The sequence below is a fragment of the Myotis lucifugus genome, unplaced genomic scaffold (assembly GCF_000147115.1).
Source record: "Myotis lucifugus unplaced genomic scaffold, Myoluc2.0 scaffold_236, whole genome shotgun sequence".
Taxonomy (NCBI): domain Eukaryota; kingdom Metazoa; phylum Chordata; class Mammalia; order Chiroptera; family Vespertilionidae; genus Myotis; species Myotis lucifugus.
Genome location: NW_005871284.1, coordinates 1,361,800 through 1,388,506, shown reverse-complemented (window position 1 = coordinate 1,388,506; position 26,707 = coordinate 1,361,800). Strand labels below are relative to the sequence as shown.

At 38.6% G+C, this 26,707-nt stretch overlaps 1 protein-coding gene across 2 annotated transcripts in view; it reads left to right on the top strand.

The window, feature by feature from the left end:
- ANKRD42 (ankyrin repeat domain 42) overlaps nt 1-26,707 on the top strand; it is a 62,704-nt gene that overhangs the window by 9,313 nt on the left and 26,684 nt on the right. For both annotated transcript variants that reach the window (XM_023762187.1, XM_023762188.1), the window contains exons 4-8: nt 3,298-3,417; nt 5,954-6,089; nt 15,615-15,815; nt 19,576-19,701; nt 24,859-24,964. In XM_023762187.1, coding sequence (XP_023617955.1) covers nt 3,298-3,417; nt 5,954-6,089; nt 15,615-15,815; nt 19,576-19,701; nt 24,859-24,964 — 689 coding nt within the window. The remainder of the gene's footprint in view (nt 1-3,297; nt 3,418-5,953; nt 6,090-15,614; nt 15,816-19,575; nt 19,702-24,858; nt 24,965-26,707) is intronic.

The following is a 26,707-nucleotide window of genomic DNA, read 5'->3' as shown; positions in this document are numbered from 1 at the left end:
TCCATGTCTTAGATATTTTGGTATCAACTATCCACTTAAGCAAATGATATATGAGAAGAGGCCCTTTTATCTTCAAAGTAGTTGATTATCTGTCTAGATTGTTTTAAGGGATGTCACATTCATGCACAGATTATCTCCTTTATAGCTTTCCATGCCTAAAATTCCTTATTTAATGTGTTTCCTAGCTAGAATAGCACATTAATATGTGACAGCTACTCTGGATTTAATCAGTGTACAATAGACTGGAATTTGGAGAAATACAAAATCATATAAGCAAACACTCCTTGCCTATAAGAAACCTGAGATTCTGTTTGGAATGACTGGAGCTCTGCTCAGTACATTACAAAGCAATACAAAGCACATTTTATGATTAAGGTTTTAATAAAAAGTACAGATGAGAAGAATTATAGAACTTAGCTGGAGTTAGAGAAAGTATAAGTGGAGGAAATACAATTTCAGCTAAGCCTAAAGGAATGGGTTGATTTTAAAGAGGTAAGTAGTAAAGAAGCATTATTGGTAGGGAATATGTCAGGAGCAAATAAAAATGATGATGATCATTTATTGAACATTTTTAATGTGTCAAATCAGTCTCATTTAATACAATACTCTTATGAGTTCCACTTTTTATAGATTAGGAAACAGATTCAGAAAGTAAAGTACCTTGCTAAATAAGCGACAAAGCAAGGATTTGAACCTATACTTTGTCCTCTTAATCTCTATGCTGTAATTCTATGTGAAGTCCCTGAATTGGAAAAATGAGATGTGTTCAGGGGATATACTATAACATAAGTTTGACTGAGTGTAGATGGTTTGTTCTGTGGACTGTTACGAAGTTTGGATAAGCTAGTTTGTAAAATGGGAAGTAGAATAGAGATTTAACTTTCATTTATATAGGAAAGAGGTTTTATGCACATACTACATATATATGTATACATTCACATATATATATACTCATATGTACAAATGCACATGGAATGATGTAATGAAAGCACTATTTCAGGAAATTATTCTTTTTTAAAAAAAATATATTTTATTGATTTTTTACAGAGAGGAAGGGAGAGGGATAGAGAGTTAGAAACATCGATGAGAGAGAAATATCGATCAGCTGCCTCCTGCACACCTCCCCCCTGAGGATGTGCCCGCAACCAAGGTACATGCCCTTGACTGGAATCGAACCTGGGACCCTTCAGTCCGCAGGCCAATGCTCTATCCACTGAGCCAAACCGGACAGGGCAGGAAATTATTCTTGTGAAATGTATTCAGGATTATCTAGGATGAAGAGAGAGTTTGGAGGCAAGAAGACAAAGATTTTTGGTGTACTCACTAACTATCGAGGGTGAAATTAGGTGGTGGCAGTGGGAAAGAAAATGATTCAAGACATCTTCCAAAGCAGTCATTGACAGAGTATAGTGAGAAGTTAAAGTTTTGAGTCAGAATTATAGCTAATTATGAAACTATAGATAGGGATATCTGGAAGGTTGAGAGATTTGAGAGGAAAGAGGTTGAGTTTAATTTGGCACATTTCAAGTTTAAGGTGCCTGTAGGACATTCAAGTGCAGAAGGTTCAGGCAATTTAAAGGAGGCTGGAGACAAAGATTTGAGGAGTAATGAACTATAGAGAAGAAAAATAGAGTATTCTCAAGAGTTGAAGAATGTTACTAGTAGGCATGGGAGGAAGCAGAGAAAAGAGTAAGGAATTTGGAGGAGGAAGTCTGAGAGGTAGAGCCAGGATCCATTAGGGCTGTGCAAGTGAGGGAAGAAGTTTAAGAATTAGGCAGAGTATCAGTTACAGGATAAAACTAAGGGGAATAAAGCTTAAGTAATGCCACTGAACTTAAGAGCTCACTGTAGAGTGAGGCTGGCTGTATTTCTCTGCAATGGTGGAGGTGACACTCATTTTGCAGGTGGATTTGGAGTTGAGATATTAATTTGCGAAGTAGGAAGTGAAAATGGTAACTTTAGGAGTCATCAGGTTCCATTTAAGCTTTACTTGATACTTTTCTTCTGAGCAATAGACATTCCCTCTGCCTTGACTGTCCTTCTCTTCCTCAAGGTGACCTCTCCCTTCTCAGAGCAGGTGTGATGCCTTTTATGTACTATACTGTTTAGTGCTTGCTTATCAAGGATAGCTTTGTATAGTTGATTATCTTTGTCTCTCCACAGCCCTAATTCCCTATGTTAATAAGTCTTTATATTCTTTGTAGTGACTTTTAAAACATAGTAAGCACTCAATAAATGGTTTGTGATGATTATTAACTAGTTTGTTAATGTGAATCAGACAAGATCATGATGGTTCTTCTACCTAAAACTCTTTTTTTTAAAAATACATTTTTATTGATTTCAGAGAGGAAGGGTGAGGAAGAGATAGAAACATCAATGATGAGAGATAATCATTGATGGGCTGCTTCCTACATGCCTCCTACTGGGGATTGAGTCCAAAACCCAGGCATATGCCCTTGACTGGAATTGAACCCGGGACCCATCAGTCCGCAGCCCTGATGCTCTATCCACTGAGCCAAACCAGCTAGGACACTAATAATTTTTTAAAGCAATTACTCTGTATATTATATAGGGAGATGTACTTGTATCTGATGTAACCCATATACAGAAATTGGGCCAATTGTAATTCAGATAGAATCTTCTCAGATGTAGTTAGAACTTTGATTTGGAGCTTAGAACTAGTTACTTTAATAATGAAATCCTTTTATTCTATCAAAACCAAGTTAATAAAAGATTCTGTTTTGAAAAAGTGGAAGTTTAAATTTCAGTTTTACTAGCTTAACATTGAAGTATTTAACTTAGTGGTTATGAATCAGTGCTCATGAAAAGTGTGCTTTATAAATTGTATGTCCATGCTCAAATCAGATTGTGAAATCAGGTATTATAAATATCTCCTGGGCAGTGTTAAAAAGGATCCCAAACATTTTCTTTGGATTAGCTAAGAACTTCTCACACTTTGCCTGTGGCACATATGTAAGAACATAGCAATAACCTAGGTCCGTGGTCGGCAAACTGCGGCTCGCGAGCCACATGCGGCTCTTTGGCCCCTTGATGTGGCTCTTCCACAAAATACCACGTGCGGGCACGCGTACGGTGCGATTGAAACTTCGTGGCCCATGTGCAGAAGTCGGTTTTCGGCCTGGGCGAGTCTATTTTGAAGAAGTACTGTTGATATTTGGCTCTGTTGACTAATGAGTTTGCCAACCACTGACTAGGTTAATAAATTGCTTGCCTTTAAATAATCTGCAACTACATTTATGATTTAACATAAACTCATTCTTATTTCTCTATTTTTAGGCTCTTATAATCAATGGAGCAAATTTGGCAACTAAAGATGATCGTGGTTGCACTCCTTTACATCTTGCTGCGACACATGGACATTCTTTCACTTTACAAATAATGCTCCGGAGTGGAGTGGTGAGGGATTCCTGCTAGTATGTGAGAATGTATAACCATATAAGTGAAATAGCATTTGGTAGCCCAGTTATCTCTTCCTGACTTTTAAAATATCCTTTATGACTTTAGGGAAGTAATTTGATCTCTCTCTTTAGCTTTTCCATCTTTAAGCATAGGAGTAATAATTTAGATAAATCTTCAAAAAACCCCAAAACACCCAGTTAGTAGTGTAAACTATTTCAGAGGCTATGGGGTTCTTCATATCAGCTCAGAGTTTAACTGGGAAGATTCTGAAGCTTCTAAACATATGTTAACCAATGATTGTAAGTCTTTCTGAATTTCTGTGTATAACTCTTATTTCATACTAGTGGCCTGGTGCACAGATTCGTGCACATTGAAAGGAAGTTAATTAGAACACATATTTTAATATCGCTATTTGCCATTTCTCTATAATAGAAGTGTCAGAGATGAAAGAAAATTAGTAAAATGTATATGAAAATACATTAATAAGTACATTAATAAATTGATTAATAACAATAACATGATATAAAAACAACAAAGACATGATAAAACAACAAAAACATGATATAAAAACAATATTGATACAAACAATGACTGATAAATTGATTAAACTTATTCTAGTATCTCCCTATATACCACATTAAGAGTAAAAACACTTTCAGAGTGCTTGACTAATTTCCCTTGTGATGAAGTATTTACAACTCTAATGTCACATACTCTTCGAACTCGAGAGAAAGCAACGTATAACTGACCATGTCTGAAAATGGGTTCAGGTAGGAATATTCCTACTCTGTCTAGAGTTTGTCCTTGTGATTTATTAATGGTCATCGCAAGTGCTGGCATTATGGGAAACTGTCTTCAAATTAATTTAAATGGGAGGCCAATGTCAGACGGGGACAAATATTGCGCATGCGCGAGTCAATATTTACTTTTAAATTGCCAGTGTGCGTCATATGTACCAGCCGGTCAGTTGGCTGGTTGGACAAACGGACAGTCAGTCACTTAGCCTTTTTATTATTATAATCTATATATATAAAAGGCTAATATGCTAAGTGTCTGTCTGGGTAACAACGTCACATAGCAACACTCGGCTTCCTCTCCCTAGCGACTGGCCTCCTTCAATTTCTTCAGCCCAGGAATATGACTTGCTTTATAGCAGGTGGAAACATTTTACACTTCAACCAAATGTCTGTGAAGCATTTTCCCATGCCTTATCTCATTTGATCTTCACAGAAGTCCTGGAGTAGGTAGATAGCAGACTCGGTGGAATCCTATTTTTTGTTCTTTATTGATTAAGGTATTACATATGTGTCCTTATCTCCCATTAACTCCCCACCTTCCACTCATGCCCTATTTTCTTTTCCTTAGTCAGAAAATGGAGATTTAGAAAGCTTAGAAACTTGACCCGACTGAAAAAAAGTAAGAAATGGTGGAACTTGGAAAAGGACTTCAGGTTTTCTCACTGCGTAGAATATAGTTAAACACTGCTGCAGTTAAATATTTTACCCTTTGTTCTCCCTGCATGATCTACAATAATAATCTGCTTCAGTTTGATATTTACTGCTGTGTTGCTGACAATTACCTGAAAGAGAAGTTGGGGTGCTTCACTGGGCTGGAAAAAGTTTAGCTAAATCAGAAGCAGGTCTAATTAAGCAATTTTATTATATATGTGTGTGTGTGTGCGTGTGTGTGTGTGTGTATATATACATACATATATATATATGGCTAAGTTGACTTGCGCATGCGCACTACATATAAAGCTCTCTCTGGTGCCAGTCGCACGCGTGTGTTTTGATCTGTCATTGTCAATTGTGAATTTGGTTGATAGTTCTATTATAGAGAAAGGGCGAATAGTGATATTAAAATATTCTAATTAATTTCCTTTCAATGTACACGAATTTGTGCACTGGGCCATTAGTGATTTATATCTCCAGAAATTTCATTTATTACATTTGTTTTTAATATTACGCAATGGTTGTAAAAAATAACTTCTGATAAGAAAATAACTACCTATATTGTAGTCATTATTGTAAGAATTGGTGTTTCTATAGAGAAAAAGTAAAAAATCTTAGTATTTTTTCATTAACTCTTTTTTTTTTTTTTCGCTAAAAGTATTACAAAGGGTATTACATAAATGTCCTTTTTCCCCCCCCCCCCACCCTTGACAAGCCCCTGCCCTCCCTTCATTAACTCTTTTTTTGTTTGTTGTTTGCTTTTGTTAATCCTCATCCGAGGATATATTTTTTTCCTATTGATTTTTAGAGAGAATGGAAGGGTGGAGGAGAGACAGAGAGAGAAACATTAATATGAGAGAGATACATTGATTGGTTGCCTGACTATTTTATAAAATTTCATTAGTATGTTATTAGCTTGTGTGTTCAAATCAGTGGTTTCAGTACATTATTCTTTTATATTTAGTGTTTGCCTTATAGTTTTAAGAACAACATCCAGTTCTTAATTGCTGAGTTAAACTGCTACACTAGTGTTTCCCCTACAAAATGGAAAGAAACTTAGTCCTTGTGAATGTTACCTCTAGGATCCCAGCATAACTGATGCGAGAGAATGGAAACCTGTACATTATGCATCTTTTCATGGACGACTTGGCTGTTTGCAACTTCTAGTTAAATGGGGATGTGGCATAGAAGATGTGGACTACAATGGAAACCTCCCAGGTATCCACAAAAGCAAATATTTTGGATTTTCATTAATGTAAGCTTTTAAAATATTGATCATGTTTTAAGAAATTTAAACTGTCATCATGCTAATAGTCCCTCACAAAATATAAGTAGTAAGTATGTTAACATGAACATTTTTAAAAATCTTATATTACTCCTATATTGTGTGCCTATCATGTGACCATTTTCTTTTTCTGGAACGATATCAGCAAAACAGAAATTGGCAAAATTAAACTTGGATTTTCTCTTCTAGCTAGTTGTTTCCTTCGTCTACTGTCTAGAGTTATTATTTTTTTAGCTTTATACATCTCTTTCCCACAGACTACTTTATTTTTTTTAATGTGTTTATTGATTTTTAGAGAGAGGAAGGGAGAGAGAGAAACATCGATTTGTTGTTCCACTTATTTATGCAGTCATTGGTTGCTTCTTTATGTACCCTGACCTGAGGTTGAACCCACAACCTTGGCATATTGGGACAATGCTCTAACCAACTGAGCTACCCGACCAGGGTCCCCACAGACTGCTTTTTAAAAAGTATAAACAGTGGACACTAGTGTATATGAGTTAATTTGCTAACTGCACTTGTCCAGCCTGCAATCAACTGGCCAGTTGAGACCTATACTCTAAACACTGTCTTCTAAGAGCTGCTATAGAAATTCATAAAAGGGGTAGGTTACAGTGAGATTGGAGTGAGGGTTACTAAAATGATACTTGAATTATGTCTTAAAGGAATTTTTAGCAAACAAATGAATTGGAAGTCTATGCAGAATTATATGAACAGGTTTGATTCAATCTCTTTGCTTCTTAAAATACCCTAGTTCTCTGTGGAGCTCTGATTCCTTACCTGGGCATGCTGGGTCTTCATTATTTGGCTCTTACCTATCTACCTCCCTGGCCTCACCTCCACTCCTTTACTCTGCTATCTGTAATAATTTTGCTTCTTTCTTTCTTTATTTTTTTTTTAAATATTTTAGGAATAGTGTTTATTTTTTTTTTAAATATATATTTTATTGATTTTTTACAGAGAGGAAGGGAGAGAGATAGAGAGTTAGAAACATCGATGAGAGAGAAACATCAATCAGCTGCCTCCTGCACATCTCCCACTAGGGATGTGCCCGCAACCCAGGTACATGCCCTTGACCGGAATCGAACCTGGGACCTTTCAGTCCGCAGGCCGACGCTCTATCCACTGAGCCAAACCGGTTTCGGCGCTTCTTTCTTTAAAAAAAAAAGTTTTTATTGATTTAAGAGAGAGAAAGGAAAGGGAGAGAGAGGTAGAAACATCCATGATGAGATAGATTTATTGCTCGGTTGCCTCCTGCACACCTCCTACTAGTGATCAAGCCCACAACCTGGGCAGACCAGGTATTGAACCATGACCTCCTTGTTCATAGGTCGACACTCAACTACTGATCCACACTGATTGGGCTGAAGTACACCCTTTAATGTTCATTTAGTGAAGGTCTGTTGTATAAAAATTTCAGTTTTTGTGTATCTGTAAATTATTATTTTACTCTCATTCTTTTTTAAAATAATTTTTGAATAAAGTTTTAGAAATAAATTTGTGTATATGGTGTAACAAAGCATCCAGTTTCATTTTTTGCATGTATATGTCCAGTTTTCCCAACATTTATTGAAGAGATTGTCCTTTTCCCCTTGTATATTCTTGGCTTCTTTGTCATAGATTAATTGACCACATAAGTGTGGGTTTATTTGTCTGTTCTGTTCTGTTGATCTTTATGTCTTTTTTGTGCTAGTACTATACTGTTTTGATTTCTATGGCTTTGTAGTATAGTTTGATATCAAGGAGTGTGATACCTCCAACTTTGTTGTTCTTTCTCAAATTGCTTGGGTTATTCGAGGTCTTTTGTGGTTTCATACAAATTTTAGGATTATTTGTTGTAGATCTGTGAAAAATGTCATTGGTATTTTGATAGGGATTGCATTGAATTTATAGATTACTTCGGGTAATATAGATAATTTAATATTAATCTTTCCAATCCCCATCCTATGGTATTTATTTGTGTTGTCTTCAGTTTTCTTCATCAAAGTCTTACAGTTTTCAGAATATAGGTCTTTTACCTTCCTAATTAAATTTATTCCTAGGTATTTTATTCTATTTGATGCAATTGTAAATGGGATTGTTTTCTTTTCTTTTTTTTAAAAAATATATTTTATTGATTTTTTACAGAGAGGAAGGGAGAGAGATAGAGAGTTAGAAACATCGATGAGAGAGAAACATCGATCAGCTGCCTCCTGCACACCCCCCACTGGAGATGTGCCCGCAACCAAGGTACATGCCCTTGACCGGAATCGAACCTGGGACCCTTCAGTCCGCAGGCCAACGCTCTATCCACTGAGCCAAACCGGTTTCGGCGGGATTGTTTTCTTAATTTCTCTTTCTAATAGTTTGTTATTAGTTGATTAAAGTCTTAAATATAAGACCTAATACCTAGTAGAAAACATAAGCAGTAAACTCTTTGACATTGATCTTAGAGATATTTTTTTGGATATGTCTCCTTCAGCAAGGACACCAAAAGCAAAAATAAGCAAATGGGAATACATGAAACTAAAAAGCTTTGCATAGCAAAGAAAACCATCAACAAAATAAAAAGACAGCCTACTGAATGGGAAAAGATATTTACAAATGATATATTTGATAAGGTGTTAATAACCAAAATACTTAACAAATTCATATAACTCAACATCAAAAAAGCCTAAAAAATCCAATTAAAAAATGAGCAGAGGACTGCAATAGACATTTCTGCAAAGAAGACTTACAGATGGCCAACAGACCTATGAAAAGATGCTCAACATCCTTAATCATCAGGGAAATAAAATATATCACACCTGTCAGAATGGCTATTATCGAAAAGTCAACCAATAACAAGTGTTGTTGTGGAGAAAAGCAAACCCTCATGCATGGTTGGTGGAACTGTAAATTGGTGCACCACTATGTAAAACAGGAGGGAGGTTCATAAAAAAATTGAAAATGAAACTGCCTTATGACCCTGCAATTCCACTTCTGGTATTTACCATAGAAAATAAAAACACTGACTTGAAGATACATGCATCCATATGCTCATTGCAGTATTATTTACAATAGCCAAGATATGGAAGCAACCCAAGTGCCCATCAATAGACAAGTGCATAAAAAAGTGGTGGTACATATATACAATGGAATATTATTCAGCCATTAAAAAGAATGAAATATTGCTATTTGCAGCAATATGAATGTACCTAGAGGGTATGATGCTAATTGAGATAAGTCAGAGAAAGATAAATACCATATGATTTTACTTACATGTGGAGTCTAAAAACAAAACAAAACACCAAGCAGACAAATAAAACAAAACAGAAATAGACTAATAGATACAAAGACCAAACTGATTTTGCCAGAGGGGTGGGGCTGGGGAGATTGGTAAACAAGATGAAGGAGAGAATAAGAGGTACAAACTTCTCTAAAGACTCCATCAAAAAACTACTAAACTTAATAAATGAATTTAGCAATGTGGCAGGATACAAAATTAACACCCAGAAATCTGTGGCTTTTTTATACACCAATAATGAACCTACATAAAGAGAAACTAAAAAGACAATCCCATTTACCATTAACAAAAAATTAAGATACCTAGGAATAAGCTTAACTAAGGAGGTAAAAGCCCTGTACTTGGAAAACTACAGGACATTGAAAAAAGAGATAGAGGAAGACATAAACAAATGGAAGAACATACCATGTTCATGGATTGGTAGAATCAACATCATTAAAATGTCCATACTACCCAAAGCAACCTATAGATTCAATGCAATCCCCATTAAAATACCAATGGCATATTTCACAGACCTAGAACAAACTCTCCAAAAATTTATATGGAATAAAAAAAGACCCCGAATAGCCATAGCAATCCTGAGAAAGAAAAACAAAGTTGGAGGGATCACAATAACAGATAACAAGCTATAATACAAAGCCACAGTTCTCAAAACTGCCTGGTATTGGCACAAGAACAGATATATAGACCAATGGAACAGAACAGAGAACCCAGAAATCTACTGAAGCCACTGTGCTCAATTAATATTCGACAAAGGAAGCATGAGCATACAATGGAGTCAATACAGTCTCTTCAATAAATAGTGTTGGGAAAATTGGACAGAGACATGCAAAAAAAATTAAACTAGACCAAGTTACACCATACACAAAAATAAACTCAAAATGGATAAAGGACTTAAACATATGACGGGAAACCATAAAAACCTTAGAAGAATCCATAGGCAGTAAAATATCAGACACATGTCTTAGCAATATCTTTACCGATACAGTTCCTAGGATAATGGATACCAAGGAGAAAATAAACAAATGGGACTATATCAAAATAAAAAGCTTCTGCACAGCAAAAGAAAACATCAACAAAACAATAAGAGAGCCTACTACATGGGAGAACATATTTGCCAATGTTATATACGATAAGGTTTTAATCTCCAACATTTACAGGGAACTCATACAACTTAACAAAAGGAAGAGAAATGATCCAATCAAAAAATGGGCAAAGGACCTAACTAGACACTTTTTGAAAGTGGACATACAGAAGGCCAACAGACATATGAAAACATGCTCAAAGTCACTAATCATTTGAGAGATGGAAATTAAAACAACAATGAAGTAGGTACCAACTCACACCTGTCAGAATGGCTTTCATCAACAAATCAACAAATGACAAGTGCTGTTGAGGATGCGGAGAAAAAGGAACCCTCTTGCACTTCTGGTGGGAATGCAGACTGGTGCGGCCACTGTGGAAAACAGTATGGCGTTTCCTGAAAAAATTAAAAATGGAACTCCCATCTGACCCAGTAATCCCATTTCTAGGAATATATCCCAATAAATCAGAAACACTAATCAGAAAGGGTATATGTACCCCTATGTTCATAGCAGCACAATTTATAATAGGTAAGCTTTGGAAACAGCCTTAGGGCCCATCAGCAAGTGAGTAGATTAAAAAAACAGTGGTACATCTGCACAATGGAATATTGCGCTGCTGTAAAAAAGAAGGAACTCCTACCATTCGAAACAGCATGGATGGAGATGGAGAGCATTATGCTAAGTGAAATAAGTCAGAGAAAGATAAATATCACATGATCTCACTCATTTGTGGAATATAGTGAACAAAAATAGATCCAGAGGCACAGAAGCATTGAACATACTGTGAAACCTCAGAGGGAAGGCAGGGGAGTGGAAGAGGGGTGGTGGTGGTGGTAAGAGATCAACCAAAGGACATGTATGCATGCATAATAAGGATAACCAACGGACACAGACAGTAGGAGGGTGAGGGCATGTGCTGGGGGGTGGGAGTGGCTGGGGAGAGGTCAATAGGGGAAAAAGGAGGCATGTAATACTTTAAACAATAAAAAATTTAAATGAAGAAAAAGAGGTACAAACTTCTAGTTATAAAATAAATAAGTCACAAGGGTGTAATGCACAGCATAGGGAATTTAGTCAATAATATTGTAATAATTTTGTACAAATGACATATGGTTACTAGACTTATCATGGTGATCACATCATAAGGTATATAAATGCTGAATCACTAAATTGATCACCTGAAACTATAATAAAAATATAAGTAAAAACATTTTAATTAAAGTATAACATGAATACAGAGAAGTGCCCAATTTAAATGCACAGCTCATTGAATTTTTACAAAAGAACACTTCTCTGTAAGCACTAGCCAGATAAAAAAAATAGAATAGTCTCCATATCCTCTTTTAATCACTACCTTGATCTCTAACATAAAATTAGTAACTTTCTTTTTCTGAACTCTATGGAATAAATTAATATATTGGCATTCCAAAGAAGACATACAGATGGCTTCTTTTGATTTTCCAAAGTGGTTGTATTAATTTATATACCCACGAGCACTGTTTAAGACTTGAAGTTGCTCCACTTTCTCATTGACACTTGATTTGTTTGTTTTTACTTTTAGTCATTCTTTTGGATGTATAGTAATATCTTGTGGTTTTAATTTGCATTTTCTTTGATAACTGCAGTTGTAGAACATCATTTCAAATACTCACTGGTCATTTGGTTATTTTCTTTTGTGAAGTACCACGTCAAATCTTTTGCCTTTTTTAAAAATTAGGTTAGTTGTCTTTTTAAAAATTGAATTGTAGGCATTCATTATATATTCTAGATCAGTGATTTTCAATTGGTGTGCTGTGGCACACTGGTGTGCCTCAAGAATTTTTAAAACATGCAATAGCTGACTCGTTAGGGGCACTGACCTCTTTTCCCCTTAGTTTGTCAAATAAAAAAAATAACAACAGCCAGCACAACAATAGCCGTTTGATGTGAATGTATCAAAATTATACCTATTTTTTGGTGTGCTTCAGAACTTAATAATTAGTTTATGTGTGCCATGAGATGAAAAAGGTTAAAAATCACTATTCTAATAGAATCTCTTTGTCACTTACATGGGTTTTTAAATATCTTTTCCATTCTGTGGCTTACCTTTTCAGTCTTTTAAGATGTCTTTTGATTCATAGAAGTTTTAATTTTAATAACTTCTTGCTTTATGGTTACCACTTTCTGAATTTTGTTTAAAAAGTCTTTCCTTATCTTCTGTGTCCATGAGTTATGCATCTATGCATGTAAGTTCTTTGGTTAATATCTTCCCACCCACTCATCCAACCCCACCTTCCCTTTCCTTAACATTTCTTGTCTGTTCATGGTGTTCTTGTTTGTTTTTCTAGTCGTTTATGGCTTTAAGATATATTTTGTCTATTATTTTTCAAGGAATTAGAGTAGAAATTATGATGTAGTGTGTGTCCTTAGTTTGTAATTTTGATCCAACCTTCTTTTTTAAAAAAATATTTTATTGATTTTTTACAGAGAGGAAGGGAGAGGGATAGAGAGTTAGAAATATCAATGAGAGAGAAACATCGATCAGCTGCCTCCTGCCTACTGGGGATGTGCCCACAACCAAGGTACATGCCCTTGACTGGAATCGAACCTGGGACCCTTCAGTCCGCAGGCTGACGCTCTATCCACTGAGCCAAACCGGTCGGGGCCCAACCTTGTTTATAATAAAAACTAGTGGCCCAGTGCATGAATTTGTGCACATTGAAAGGAAATTAATTAGACTAAATATTTTAATATCGTTATTTGCCTTTTCTCTATAATAGAAGTGTCAACCAAATTCATGATTGACAATGACAGATCAAAACACGTGCACAATTGGTGCCAGTGTGATTATATATATATATATATATATATATATATATATATATATATATATAAAGTTGCTTAATTAAACCTGCTTTCTGATTTAGCTAAACTTTTTCCAGCCCAGTGAAGCACCCCAACTTCTCTTTCAGGTAATTGTCAGCAACACAGCAATAAATATCAACATGAAGCAGATTATTATTGTAGATCATGCAGGGAGAACAAAGGGTAAAATATTTAACTGCAGCAGTGTTTGACTATATTCTGCGCAGTGAGAAAACCTGAAGTCATTTTCAAGGTCCACCATTTCTTGATTTCAGTCGGGTCAAGTTTCTAAGCTTTCTTAATCTCTGTTTTCCGGCTAATGAAAAGAAAATAGGTTTCCACTGAGTCTCCTATCTACCTACTCCAGGACATCTGTGAGGATCAAATGAGATGAGGCATGAGGAAACACTTCACAGACACTTGGCTAAAGTGTGAAATGTTTGCACCTGGTTATAAAGCAAGTCGTGTTCCTGGGCTGAAGAAACTGTAAGGAGGCTAGTTGCTAGGGAGAGGAAGCTGGGCGTTGCTACGTGGCGTCATTACTCAGCGCACACAGCGATCGTTTCCTGGCTGGGCTGGGCTGGGCTGTGGGCCGCATTTTGCGCCATGGGATCTTGGCAGCATCGCCTGCATTTTGTTGGGCTGTTGCTCTGGAGTGGTGGCAGGGCCAGTGTCCCACTTGGGGGAAGACGAGTGTTACTTTGTGGGCGCCAGGTCCACAATGCTGTTTCTCTGTAAATGGCCAGTGTGCATCACAGCAGCTCCTGCATTGAGCATCTGTCCCCTGGTGGTCAGTGCTTGTCATAGCGACTGATCAGATGGTCGGACACTTAGCATATTAGCCTTTTATATATATACTAGAGGCCCATTGCAGGAAGATTCCTGCAAGAATAGGGCTTCACTCCCGCCTCTGCTGCCTCGGCTCCCTCCTGCCTCCCGCATCCTTGCCGCTGCCAGTCGCCTCCTGAAGCCTCCCGCCACCTCCCGCCTCCTGCCGCCTCCTGCCGCCTCCGCCTCTCGCCGCCTGCCGCCTCCCTCCACCTCCCGACGCCGCCTCCCGCCTCCCGCCGCTGCCCGCTGCCCGCCGCCACCCCCCATGCCCCTGCCACCCGCTATGCCCCGGCTCTGCTCCCACCTCCCGCTTTTGCCGCCTTGGCTCCATTCCTGTCTCCACCGCCTCTACTTTGCTCCCTTCTGCAGCGCTTGGCTTCCTTCTACGTCAGGGGTCCTCAAACTTTTTAAACAGGGGGTCAGTTCACTGTCCCTCAGACCGTTAGAGGGCCAGACTATAGTTTAAAAAAAAACTATGAACAAATTCCTATGCACACTGCACATATCTTATTTTGAAATAAAAAAAACAAAACGGGAACAAATACAATATTTGTATTTGCATGTGGCCCGCGGGCCATAGTTTGAGGACCCCTGTTCTACGTTGTCTTCAGTCTTCGCTCCCAGCCAGTATATGCAAATTAACTGCCATCTTGGTTGGGTTAATTTGCATATAGTCACTCTAATTGGCTGGTGGGCGTAGCGAAGGTATGGTCAATTAGCATCTTTGTCTTTTATTAGTGTAGACTAGAGGCCTGATGCATGAAAATTCGTGCAAGAGTAGGCCTTCCTTCCCCTGGCTGCCAGCACCGGCTTCCCTCCGGCACCCAGGACCCGGGCTGCTTCCCTCCTCCTGCCACCTGCTGACACCCGGGACCCGGGCTGGCTTCCCTTGGGCCACCTGCAGGCACCGGAACCTGGACTGGCTTCCCTCCAGCCCTGGCTTCATCAGGAAGGATGTCTGGAATGACATCTGGAAGACCTCCGGTCATATTACCCTTTTATTATTATAGATATATAATGTTTATGGAAAATTGACAAAATACATAGTGATAAAAATAACATCATTCATATTTTCATAGTGACTATTTTGGCTTATTTCTTCCCCTTTTTTTGCAAAATACTTAAGAATTTTGTCTATTATTTATCTATCTTACATAGCAAGCATTTTCTCATGTAATGATAAGCTGCATAACTGGGATTTCACTTTCCAAGAAAACATTCTGGGGCCTGCTCTTTGGTGAGCCTCCTCTGGCCTCTCCACACACATGGCTTGACTAGAAGGCTGAGTAAGGACATGTAGGCTGGAAAAAGATCTATTCTCTTTGCTCAGAGTATGTCCCTGTGAGGATTAGAGACAATGTATCATTTATTTTTTTATGATTATTTTTATTGTCAATTTAAAAATGAAATTCTTTTTTCTCTCTCACCTATAGTTCACTTAGCAGCCATGGAAGGCCACCTTCACTGTTTTAAATTTCTACTCAATAGAATGAACAATGTAACACAAGCTTTAAAAGCCTTCAATGACAATGGAGAAAATGTGCTGGACCTGGCCCAGAGGTTCTATAAGCAGAACATTTTACAGTTTATCCAGGGGGCTGAGTATGAAAGAAATGATCCAAAAGATCAGGAAAGTAAGTAATAAACCTGAAATGTTTTAGCATTTAATATGTAGAATAAATTGAATAGGAAAAGAAAGAAGTTGTAAGTTAAACATTAAAATATGTTATGTACCATTGTCCATATATTTATACAGTTTCTTTTCTTTATTGAGAAATATTTTAGGCAGAAATGTACAGAGATTAATATAATGAGCAATCTTCATACCATTGGATTTAAGAATAAAATAGTTATTGCTCATCCAGCTGGAGATGGGGAGGGAAAAAGAATATATGCCTAGAAATAGAGATTTTTCAAAGTCTAATTTGAACTCATCACTTTTGCTAACTTTCCATTGGCAAGAGTTTAGTTACATGGCCATATACTAGTATTAACTAGGAGCCTGGAGATTTCGCCACCTAGATGAGAAGCCTCATCTCAGCTGCAGCTCGCTTACTAATGAAGGGAATGGATTTTAGTAGACAACTAGCAATCTTTGAAACTTCTTTTAAAACTTTATTAAAATGGCATACAAGGCTATGTATCCTTTTATGACTTAACTTCTATGACATATTTTTTAGATTAGGTTGATAGATGTATCCTAGTTTTGTTTTTTAAATCCTCACTGGAGGACATGCTGAGAGAGAGAAACATTGATGCAAGAAGCGGATGGGTTGCTTTCTGAACATGTCCTGACTGGGAATTGAACCAGCAGCCCTTCAGTGCACAGCACCATGCTCAACCAACTGAGCCACTCTGGCCGGCTGCTTATTGATTTTAGAGATAGGAAAGGAGAAGGGGGGAGAGAGAGAGAGAGATGGAGGGAGGGAAGAAGAGAAAAAAATATTGATGTGAGAGAGAAACATCTGACAAAGAATATAGGTATAATTTTGATTCATTCACACTGGACAGCTATTATTGTGTTGGTTGTTGTCATTTTTTTTTTATTTGACAGTCTAAGGGCAAAGAGATCAATGCCCCTGACTAAATAGTCAGGTATTGCATGTTCTAAAAATTCTTGCAGCACATCAGTTGAAAATTGCTGATATAGATTAGTTTGATTTTTTAATGAATAATTTTGAATTTCATCTGTGTTTATATATATTAGTAGTTCATTCCTTTTTATCTCTGAATAGTATTCAGAGATAAAATAGTATTGTATGAATGTATACATTTTATCAATTCACCTGCTGATGAGTATTTGGATTGTTTTCAGTTTGGGCTATCCTATCTAATAAAAGAGTAATATGCAAATTGACCATCACTCCAACACACAAGATGGCCACCCCATGTGGTCAAAGATGGCCACCACAAGATGGCCTGCAGGGGAGGGCAGTTGTGGGTGATCAGGCCAGCAGGGGAGGGCAGTTGGGAGGGACCAGGCCTGAAAGGGAGGGCAGTTGGGGCGATCAGGCCGGCAGGGGGGCAGTTAGGGGTGATCGGGCTGGCAGGGGAGCAGTTGGGCGTCGATCAGGCTGGCAGGGGAGTGGTTAGGGGGTGATCATGCTGGCAGGCAGAAGCAGTTAGGGGCAATCAGGCAGGCAGGCAGGCGAGTGGTTGGGAACCAGCAGTCCTGGATTGTGAGAGGGATGTCTGACTGCCCGTTTAGGCCCGATCCCACTGGAATCGGGCCTAAGTGGGCAGTCGGACATCCCTCGAGGGGTCCCAGATTGGAGAGGGTGTAGGCTGGGCTGAGGGACCTCCCCCTCCCCCGTGCACGAATTTTGTGCACCGGGCCTCTAGTCATTAATAATAGAGATCTGCTCTGAACATTTACATAGACATATGTTTGCATTTTTCTTGTTAAATACATAGGAGTGGAGTATATGGTAGGTGTATGTTTAACATTAAAAAGTTGTCTAATTGTTTTCCAAAGTAGTTATATCACTTTACATCCCCACCAGATACGCATGAAAATTCTATTTGCTCCATGGAATTCCCAACATTTGATATGGTCATGTTTCATTTTAGCCTTTCTAATGGATGTGAAGTGTTATATTATTGTGATTTTAATCTACATTTTCCTGATAATTAATGATATTGAGCATCTTTTTATATGGGCATTCATATATGTTCTTTTATGAAGTGTGCATTTAATTCTTTTGCCCATTTTCTTGGATTGATTATCTACTAATTATTGAAAATTTGACAGTTCATTATGTTTTGTCAGATATATGTATTGCAAATATTGTCTCCCACTCTGAAGCTTGCATGTTTTTAATAGTGTCTTTCAAAGAGCAAAAGTTTTAAATTTTGATAAAGTACAACTTATCAATATTTTACAGTTTATGTGTTTTTTGTGTCCTATCTATGAAATATTTGCCTTCCCCAAGGTCAGCAAGATATTCTCCTATGTTTTCTAGAAATTTTACAGTTTTAGCTTTTTAATTTCTATCTTTGATCTCTACATCAAGTTAAATTTGATGTATTGAATGAAATAAAGTGTTGATTTTAATTTAAAAAATATAGCCACTTGTCCTAGCTCCATATTTTTTGGAAAGCAGCTTTATAAAAAATCAGCCATGTGTATATGTATAGGTGTGTTTCTGGCCTCTGCATTCTATCTATCGTACTAATATATCTGTTTATTTGCCAGTACTCCCTGTCTTGATTACTGTTGCTTTATAATGAGACTGTAAGTTTCAAACTTTGTTCTTTTTAACATACTCTTTGGCTATTCTAAGTTGTTTCTTTTCCATATGTAAAAATGAGAATAGCTATATCTCAGAGTTGCTAAGAGGCTTAAATGAGGCAGTCCTTGAAAATGCTTACAACTGTTCCCGGCATTCAGTAAGGACTCAATATATGTAGTTGTTATTTAAAAAAAAAATTAAGTATTTACTACTAGAGGCCCAGTGCATGAATTCATGCATGGGTGGGGTCCTTTGGCCTAACCTGTGATCGGGGCTGATCGGAAGGGAGGGGGCTGGCCTGCTGGGGGGAGGGACCGCAAGAGGTTGGCCCCAGCAGCAAGCTAACCAATGGCTGATTCCTCAAGGAATTGGGCTCCCTCCTCCCTCCTGTCTGGGTACAGGGTGCGGGTCTGTCAGGGCGCCAGCAGCAAGCTAACCATTGGCCGATTCCGTGAGGAATTGGGCTCCCTTCTCCCTCCTGTCTGGGTCCGGGGTGTGGGCGAACCAGATTTGGGACTGTCAGGGCCCCAGCAGCAAGGTCTGGGTTAGTGCGCATCATAGCTATTGGCCGGTCGTTCCAGTTGTTCTGGTCATTCAGTTATAACCATCACTTAGGCTTTTATATATATAGGTATTCTAGGCACTAGTAGACCAGGTACATTCACACATCTATGTGTGTGTGTACATATATACATATATATATACATATATATACATATATATTTGTATATGTGTATATACATACCTGTACTTCATTTACTTACAGTTTACTTTCTTCACTTCCTTGCAAACAGAGGGAAAGAGTGGTTTATACTAATGTAGAACTTGAGCCAAGTATGTCTTTATGCAAAGGGTCAAAAATGACCATCTCTTTGTGTTTTTTGTGAGCAGAGCCATGGGTAAAAGGGACTATGACTAAGAATAGTTCTGGTATAATACTACTACTAGCATGTTTGAGGTCCTGAGGGGTGGAAAGGCTACACAGTTAATAATAATCTTATTTTGTGGTTCTCTTTTTATTACTTTATTGTTAACAGAACTAATTCCAATATAACATTTTCATACTTTAGTTAATATTGAAATCTAAAATGTGCACCCGCTTAAGGCAGGAAAAAAGAATGAGCTCATGTGTTTACTGAAATGCTGAATTTTTTATTCATAGGTTTAGCATTTCCAGGTCATGTGGCTGCCTTTAAGGGTGATTTGGAAATGCTTAAGAAATTAATAGAAGATGGAGTAATCAATATTAATGAACGTGATAATAATGGATCAACTCCTATGCATAAAGGTGAGTTATGATTCTTTGTTGTTTTTTTAAAAAATATATTTTATTGATTTTTCACAGAGAGGAAGGGAGAGGGATAGAGAGTCAGAAACATCGGTGAGAGAGAAACATCGATAGCTGCCTCCTGCACACTCCCTACTGGGGATGTGCCCGCAACCAAGGTACATGCCCTTGACCGGAATCAAACCTGGGACCCTTGAGTCCACAGGCTGACGCTCTATCCACTGAGCCAAACTGGTTAGGGCGAGTTATGATTCTTGTTTAATTTTCAATTCTGACACAATTGCTATTGAATTATTTACCTTTTAAAATACTTACCCATCAGAAACACGTGAAAATGCATGGCAGAGTGCTTAATTTTTATTTTATTTTATTTTAATTAAAAATGTTTTAATTGATTTGAGAAAGAGAGAAAGGAAACATCAGTTTGTTGTTTCACTTGTTTATGCATTCATCAGTTGATTCTTCAATCCGCAGTCCGATGCTCTATCCACCGAGCCAAACCGGTTAGGGCCAGTTGATTCTTATATGTGCCCTTACCAGGGATACAACCTTGGTGTATCAGGATAATGCTCTAACCAACTGAGCTACCCGGCCAGGATCAGAGTGCTTAATTTTTAATTCAAGTGTGATACTCCTTTTATGATGTCAGATATTTACACATTTTCACATTTGAGGGTAATTCCAATAGAAGTTCTCTTTTGATTTTGTCATGTAGTTAAGATGTGAAATTCACGGTTAGAGAAGTTTCTTAGGAGTAACATTTTCTTTGGACTGAAAATGGCCTGTTCATGCTAAAACCATATCTATCTTTTAAAAATGTTTTTATTGATTTTAAAGAGAAAGGAAGAGAGAGAGAGAGAGAGAGAGAAACATTGATGAGAGAGAGAAACATTGATCAACCTCCTGCACGGCCCCCACTGGGGATTGAGCCTGAAACCGGGTATGTGATGGGGAATCAAACGAGCAACCTCTAGGAGAATTTTCTTTATTCTAATACTCTGCAAAAAATGTTTTTACTTCTATAGAAATATCAATTAACATGATATGAACACGTTTTTTAGATATGTGCAATTTTTCTCTGCACTCTCCTTCCTTCTATGTGGAATTCTAAAAGATTGATCCATGTTTTGTTGTTGTTTTTTTAATCAGACCTTGTCAGATTGTCAACTCAGTGCAGGGAGTATATCTCTAGGATTTATTATTGCCAATATCCCTTTTATTTATAAAATAAAAAGCCAAATCTTTAACCTCTAGCACCTGAAATTTCTATTTTGCTTCATTAGTGATATTATACTTTTTTTTATAATGTGATGGCTGGTATTCTTGTAAAAGTCTTAGAGTAAAAAGAGTAATGTTGCTCTAGCTGATTTGGCTCAGTGGATAGAGCATCAGCCTGCAGACTGAAGGGTCCCAGATTCGATTCCAGTCAAGTGCATGTACCTTGGTTGCAGGCTTGAACCTGGCTGTGGTCAGGGACCATGAGGGAAGCAACCAATCCATGTGTCTCTCTCACATCCATGTTTCTCACTCTCTCTCCCTTCCCCCCTCCCTTCCATTCTCTCTAAAAAGCAATGGGAAAATATCCTCAGGTGAGGATTAACAACAACCATAAAAAGACAGTAGTCTTGTTAATATAGTCCTGTGTTTGAATAGGATTTTATTTCATAAATAACTTCTGGTTGTTATTTATTTCATAAATGATGAAATAATGTTACTGTTGTTTAGGTTCTTCGCTTAATCATTAAACTTTATTTAATTTATAATGTATCTTAAGAATCTTAAGCACCATGTGTACCAATCCTATAATATGCTAAGTGTCTGGTCTACCCGGTTGGCCATTCAACCCATCAAAGCATAATATGCTAATGATATGTAAAGGGTGCTCAACTGCTTGCTATGACATGCACTGACCACCAGGGGGCAGACACTCCAACCGGTAGGTTAGCTTACTGCTGGGGTCTGGCCAATTGGGACTGAGCGAGATTGGCTGAACATGCTCTGGAGCCCTCTTGTGGTCCCTCCCTTGCTGGCCAACCTCCTGCATCCCTCCCTGGCCCCGATTGTGCACCGGTGGAGTCCCTCAGCCTGGCTTGTACCCTCTCACAATCCAGGACTCCTCAAGGGATGTTGGAGAGCCTGTTTTGGCCCGATCCCGCAGGCCAGGCTGAGGGACCCCACTGGTGCACGAATTCGTGCACTTGGCTTCTAGTAGTTTTATAAGAGAAAGGGTATTTGGGGCAGAAAGAAGGGGAAGTGATAGGGGTTTCTCTTATACATAGAGGGGTCCCACTTTGGTAAATGCTATTCTGTAGTTTGGAGAATCTCACTCCATCCATCTCTACTAGCTGTCTAGGCATTAAAGCTTTTCACTATGGGATTTATGAATGGAGTGGATACTTAAAATGTGCATAAAAGATTGTGGTTTTTAAAAAATGTGCTGCCCTGGAGTAAAGCCCCCATTTTATAACCTAGGTATAACCAGTTTATATTCCTAGTGTGTATGTGGGGTGTCATTTATGAGAAGCAAAAGAGAGGCTCACTCACAGTATTTATAAAGCACCTTTGGAGGGATGATACATTAAAGTAAGTTTTACTTGCCAGATGGTTTTCAGCCTGTCAGTCAGTTCTTTACCAGTTGAACTGAGATGGAAATGAGGGAACTGGAAGAAGGTTCTAAAGAAATTGATGTACAACAATAGAGTGTTTGGGTTACAGCTATTGTGAGAAGGTGAGAGGGTGAAAGTGAAGAGGAACCAAAAGGGTTTGCCCTTCACCCCTTCTTTGGTCAGTTTGTCCGTAAGAACTCCTGGGGCCAGGGGTGGATCAGATGGTGTGGTGGAGGGGTGGTAAGTGGCTGCAGCAGGGGGAAGGGACATTTTTGTGTACATTATCTTATTTTCTGTGGAGTATCTGTATGCTAAATCATACCCAACTTGGGTAAATAAAAGTTTCCTTATAATTTAATTAACATGTTGTCAGTCTATCTGCTTCCTTTTCTTTCATTTTAATTTTGATTCAGTTAATAAGCTGCCGTATCAGTCATTTAATGATTTTTAAATCTATTATGACTTCTCTTTCGTTTACTTTTAAGCCTTAATTATTTCAAATCATTTTTAAAAAAATATATTTTATTGATTTTTCACAGAGAGGAAGAGAGAGGGATAGAGAGCCAGAAACATCAAGGAGAGAGAAACATCGATCAGCTGCCTCTTGCACACCTCCCACTGGGGATGTGCCCGCAACCAAGGTACATGCCCTTGGCCGGAATCGAACCCAGGACCCCTCAGTCCGCAGGCCGACGCTCCATCCACTGAGCCAAACCGGTCAGGGCTTCAAATAATTTTTTAAAAATTTCTAGCCACTGCATAATTTTTCTTGTTCTCATATAAAACATTGGTCCAATTAATAAATATTTTCTAATCAATATATAATAAGGATCTTAGATAAAAATTCTTTTATTGTATTTCATTGTAGACAAATTACTTAGCGCCCCCCCCCCCCCCCGTAATATTAACTGTGTAATAAAATGGAAATGTTGGGTTAAACTCTGTTTTATAAAGCTCACCGTTGTTCAGGATTCATAAATATGGTTTGTAACTCTTACAGAGAAAAGATGTTGCTGTTTTTGTTTAAAGTAGGGTTATGTCTATAGGTATGGGAAATCCTGTAGTATTCTTTGTTAGCTATTTCGGATTTGCTGTAGGAGAAAAGAGAAGCCCCAGGCTCCTCAGGGGCCAATTCTGAGTTTGGAAGATGGACCTGAGTCATTTCGGGAAAGGTAGGACAGGAGTGCTTATACTAGTAGACCTTTTATAAGCTGGGCCATAGGGCTATAGTGATGGGGTTTGCTTTGTCATTGGATCTGGCTTTGTGTCCTTTCCTCTCTGTTCCAAGTATTGGAGGTAGATTAACTTTTTAAGACACCAAGCCATACCAAAAGTTCATGCTCTGATTTATTTTACAGAGGTACATATATATTCAGTACCAGTCATGTGCCCACACCATGGAAATCGCGTGAGATCCAGACTTTACTGTTAAGGAGCTATATACTTATACCATGAACAACTAGAGATTTGTATAAGTCAGGATGTAATATATGGCAAAAAGTTTTTGGTGGTTAAAATACATGCAGTGGAATTCAGGAGTAGAAATTGAACAGAAGTTGCTGAGGGTTAAATTATTGAGGAAATATTCATGGGAATTCATAAATAACACCTTATGTTTATATAACATTTAACAGGGTGCAAAACTGTCATGTTCAATCCTTATTGTAATTTTATAAGCCAGCAGTGTAAATCACTGCTGCTTTATAAATATGAAATTATCTGTGTAAAAGATGAGAAATTGAGGTCCAGAGGAACCAGGTTTTTTGACTGAGGTTACATAGTTGGTAAGAGCAGAGCTTAGATTTCATTTATTTATTTTTCTTCATTCACTCATCAAATCTATAGACATTTGTTGCAGGTCTGTATGTGTCAGCCACTTGCTAAATTCTGTTCTGTCCTTCAGTCTCATTGTTTAGTAGACCTAAATTCAGCTCTTTTAAGTTTATTAAGTCCCCCTGCCCCAGTTTCCCTGAGTCTTGAGATGGACTTAGAAGGATGGGTAGAAGTCAGATAAGCATAGAGTTGAGTGATGGGCACTAGGTGAGAAGACACATAAGCAGTGTTGTGGAGGTGAAAATTAATATCAAGTGCATGTGTCTTAAGGACAAGATTTAGAAAAAGGTGTAAATAGTTTAGGTAATTGGGGATCTATAAATTTTGAGTTGTGAGGGTCAGAGGAATAAGTTCTGTGATATAAGATTGGTCAGGAGCTATCAATAGCAGCAGACAGACACTCAATAAGATTAGAAAAAACTAGATTATAGTTTCAAATCCATTACTTACTAGCTGTGTGATGTTAAAGAAATAACTTCTTTGAACCTCAACTTTTATATCTGAATGTAAAGTTCTCTGTATAGGTGATGAGTACAGTATATATTTGATTACATGTTTGTCCGATGAATGAATAAATGAAATGGAGAAAATTACATCTGCCCAATTTATTGGTTATAGCAAGTATCAGTATTTATGAAAGTACTCTCTAATGATGTTCAAAGTTTGGAAAGTTGCTACTAGTAACAACTTTTTGTGTATTTTCTGTTTGTTTTTACAGCTGCTGGACAAGGCCACATAGAATGTTTGCAGTGGATAATTAAAATGGGAGCAGACAGTAATATTACCAACAAAGCAGGGGAGAAGCCCAGCGATGTGGCTAAGAGGTATCCCTATATGCTTTACTTTTTTCTTTTTGGTTTTGTTTTTAAAGGTTTGCGTATACTCTGTTATACTTGGAAATCTCTGAAGATTCAATGGGATGACATTGTCAAATGCTGATAGAATGACAATATTCAAGCTGAATAGACATTTGACGGTATATTAACTCTTTTCTCTAAAGCAGTGATTCTCAACTGGGAGGAAGTATTGTCCCCTTTCCTGGAGGAGGGGCATTTGGAAATTTGGGTTTGTCACAATGACTAGCAACCATCTCTATATATATATAAAAGCCAAGAGACCAGAACATGCACTGGGGAGGCGAATTGGCCCGATCAGGGCCCTGATTGACACCCCCCAATCGCCCGCAGCCCCTCCCCCCCCCCCCAGCCCTACCCTGATCGGTGCCCTTCCTCCCCGATCAGAGGCGGGGCCAGCCGGCCAACTTCCCGCGGCCCCTTCCCCCCACTGGCCGGCCTGATCAGCTCTCATTGGGGTGGGCTGGCCGGACCCCACCTGTGCATGACTTCGTGCACTGGGCCTCTAGTCACTAATATTTAGTGAGGTCAGGTCCAGGAATGCTTAAATGCAAAATGTTCTACAGGATTCAGAATAGTGGTGAATAGCATAGAATCATCCCACTCAAATGCTGGTACCTCTTGAGAAATATTGTATGATAGAGCTAATCAAAAGGAGTCACATGGGCTTTGAAACAAATTTTGGTCTCAGGTCCTCAAGGAATATTTAGTGCATTTTTTTATTTGGTTGTGGATTTTTTTTTTTTGCTTGTTTGTTTGTATTTGTTGTTGTTAATCCTTACCAAAGGATATTTTTTCCATTGATTTTTTAGAGAGAGGAAGGGAGGGGGAGAGACAGAGAGAGAGAAACATCGATGTGAGAGAGACGCGTCAATTGGTTGTCTCCCAGATGTGCCCCAACCAGGACCAGAGATTGAGCCTGCAACTGAAGTACAAGGTACGTGCCCTTGACCAGAATTGAACCCACAACCCTTCAGTCCGTGGGCCAATGCTCTAACCACTGAGAAAACCAGCTAGGGCTGTTTTTTTAAAATTCAACTTTATTATACTTATGTTTCAAATGCTACAGTTAGTGTTAGTGTTACAAAGATGAGAAAACACAGTTCTTGCCCTCAAAGGAGCTTAGCATCTTGTGGAGAGAAAAATTATAATTATTGTAATAATCATTAATTATAATAATTACTAGAGGCCCAGTGCACAAAAATTTGTGCACTGGGGTGGGGGGAGGGGGGGGTCCCCCAGTCCGGCCTGTGCCCTCTCGCAGTCTGGGACCCCTCACGAGAAAATGACCTGCTGGCTTAGGCCTGCTCCCGGGTGGCAGAGGGCAGGCCCAATCCCTAGGTGCAGCCCCTGGTCAGGCTCAGAGCAGGGCCGATTGGGGAGTTGGGGCGCCGCCCCATCATGCACAGAGCAGGGCGGATTGGGAGGTTGCGATGCCACCCTCAGTCACGCTCAGGGTAGGGCCGATTGGGGGGTTGGGGCACCGCTCTCTGTCACACTCAAGGCAGGGTCGATGGGGAGGTTGCGGCGTCACCCCCTGTCACGCACAGAGCAGGGCCGATCAGGCGGTTGGGGCGCTGCCCCCTGTCACTCACAGAGCAGGGCCCATCAGGGGGGTTGGGGCTCCGTACCCTGTCACACACAGAGCAGGGCCGATCAGGGGGTTGAAGAGCTCCCCCCTGTCACGCACAGAATAGGGCCGATAGGGGAGCT